At 41.7% G+C, this 1,774-nt stretch overlaps 1 protein-coding gene across 1 annotated transcript; it reads left to right on the forward strand.

Annotated features, from left to right (window-relative positions):
- Positions 1–377: 377 nt before the first annotated feature.
- Positions 378–1,436, forward strand: LOC309852227 (olfactory receptor 1G1; the record flags this gene model as incomplete). Its single annotated transcript, XM_082708525.1, has 1 exon — positions 378–1,436. The coding sequence occupies one exon, from the start codon at positions 378–380 to the stop codon at positions 1,434–1,436; it is 1,059 nt and encodes a 352-aa protein (XP_082564651.1).
- Positions 1,437–1,774: the final 338 nt, after the last annotated feature.

The following is a 1,774-nucleotide window of genomic DNA, read 5'->3' on the forward strand; positions in this document are numbered from 1 at the left end:
ATAATTTTTTTAAAAAAATAAACTTCTTTGGGTGCCTGGGTGGCTCAGTGGGTTAAAGCCTCCACCTTCAGTTCAGGTCATGATCCCACGGTCCTGGGATCGAGCCTGGCAGCGGGCTCTCTGCTCAGCAGGGAGCCTTCTTCCCTTCCTCTCTCTCTGCCTGCCTCTCTGTCTACTTGTAATCTCTGTCTGTCAAATAAATAAATAAAATCTTTTTAAAAAAAAAAAAAAGGAAGAAAGAAACAAACCTCTTTCCTATTGCAAACAAACCTTTGGTTACCCATGGCAGAAAGCACAGGTATTTACAAATACTCAATTGAACTATATGAAACTGCCGTTTTTGTAGGTCCTAAGCAGTGAAATATTGGCTATTTCATATGATTCCATCTCACACTAGAAGATTAACATTGGAATACTGCATAATTTTCAGAGTTAACAAACCAAGGCTTACCAATTTCATTCTATTAACCCAACTTTCTGTTTACAGGCAAATGGGGTGGGAAAACCTGACCAGCATCTCAGAATTTTACCTCCTGGGGCTTTCTGAGCAACCAGAACAACAGGAAGTCCTCTTTGGGCTGTTTCTGTCCATGTACCTGGTCACAGTGGCAGGCAACCTCCTCATCATTCTGGCCATCATTGCTGATGCTCACCTCCACACACCCATGTACTTCTTCCTGGCCAACCTTTCTCTTGCTGATGCCTGCTTCATGTCAACCACAGTTCCCAAAATGCTGGCAAACATATGGATCCAGAATCATGTCATTTCATATGCAGGGTGTCTATCACAACTGTATTTTTTCATGTTGTTTGTGATGTTGGAGGCATTCCTCTTGGCCGTCATGGCCTATGACCGCTATGTGGCCATATGTCACCCGCTCCATTACATCATGGTCATGAGCCCTGGGCTCTGTGTCCTTCTAGTTTCTGCATCCTGGATCATGAATGCCCTCCACTCTCTCCTACACACACTCTTGATGAACAGCCTGTCCTTTTGTGCAGACCATAAGATCCCACACTTCTTCTGTGACATCAACCCACTTCTGAGTCTGTCCTGCACAGACCCCTTCATTAACGAGCTGGTAATTTTCACCATTGGGGGTCTCGCAGGCCTGGTTTGTGTACTTTGCCTGATTATCTCTTACACACATATTTTCTCGACAATCCTGAAGATCCCCTCAACTCAGGGGAAGCAGAAAGCTTTTTCCACTTGTAGCTCTCATCTCTCTGTAGTTTCTCTATTCTTTGGGACTTCCTTCTGTGTTTATTTCAGTCCTCCTTCAACCCGCTCAGCACAGAAGGGCACAGTTGCATCAGTCATGTACACAGTGGTAACCCCAGTGCTGAATCCTTTTATCTATAGTTTGAGGAACAGAGACATCAAGTCTTCCTTAAGAAAGCTAATTTGGGTTAAAAAAATCCACTCCCCTTTGTGATACTGACTTCATATCCAATATGGGGGTCTCCACTTAATTGTATTCACCATAATTAAGAAGTGAAAAATGAGAGAAGGATAAAAAGTGAAGACCTCACTTCCAGGATCTGTAATATGAAATATTCATGCCTTAGCTCTAGGACTATATCAAAACATACCTATCATCAGGCCAATATCATTAGCTTAATTTCTTCTAGTTATAATGTTCTAAAATCACAGTCATTCAGATTTAAAATTTAATAAAGGATATACCTGAATACTTTCAAAATGATATGGAACAGCTCCTGACCAAAATAAGGGAATATCTGATTGTGCTATTGTATGTAGCCAAAAATAAAC

The sequence above is a fragment of the Mustela nivalis genome (assembly GCF_964662115.1).
Source record: "Mustela nivalis genome assembly, chromosome: 17".
NCBI classification, from domain to species: Eukaryota; Metazoa; Chordata; class Mammalia; order Carnivora; family Mustelidae; genus Mustela; species Mustela nivalis.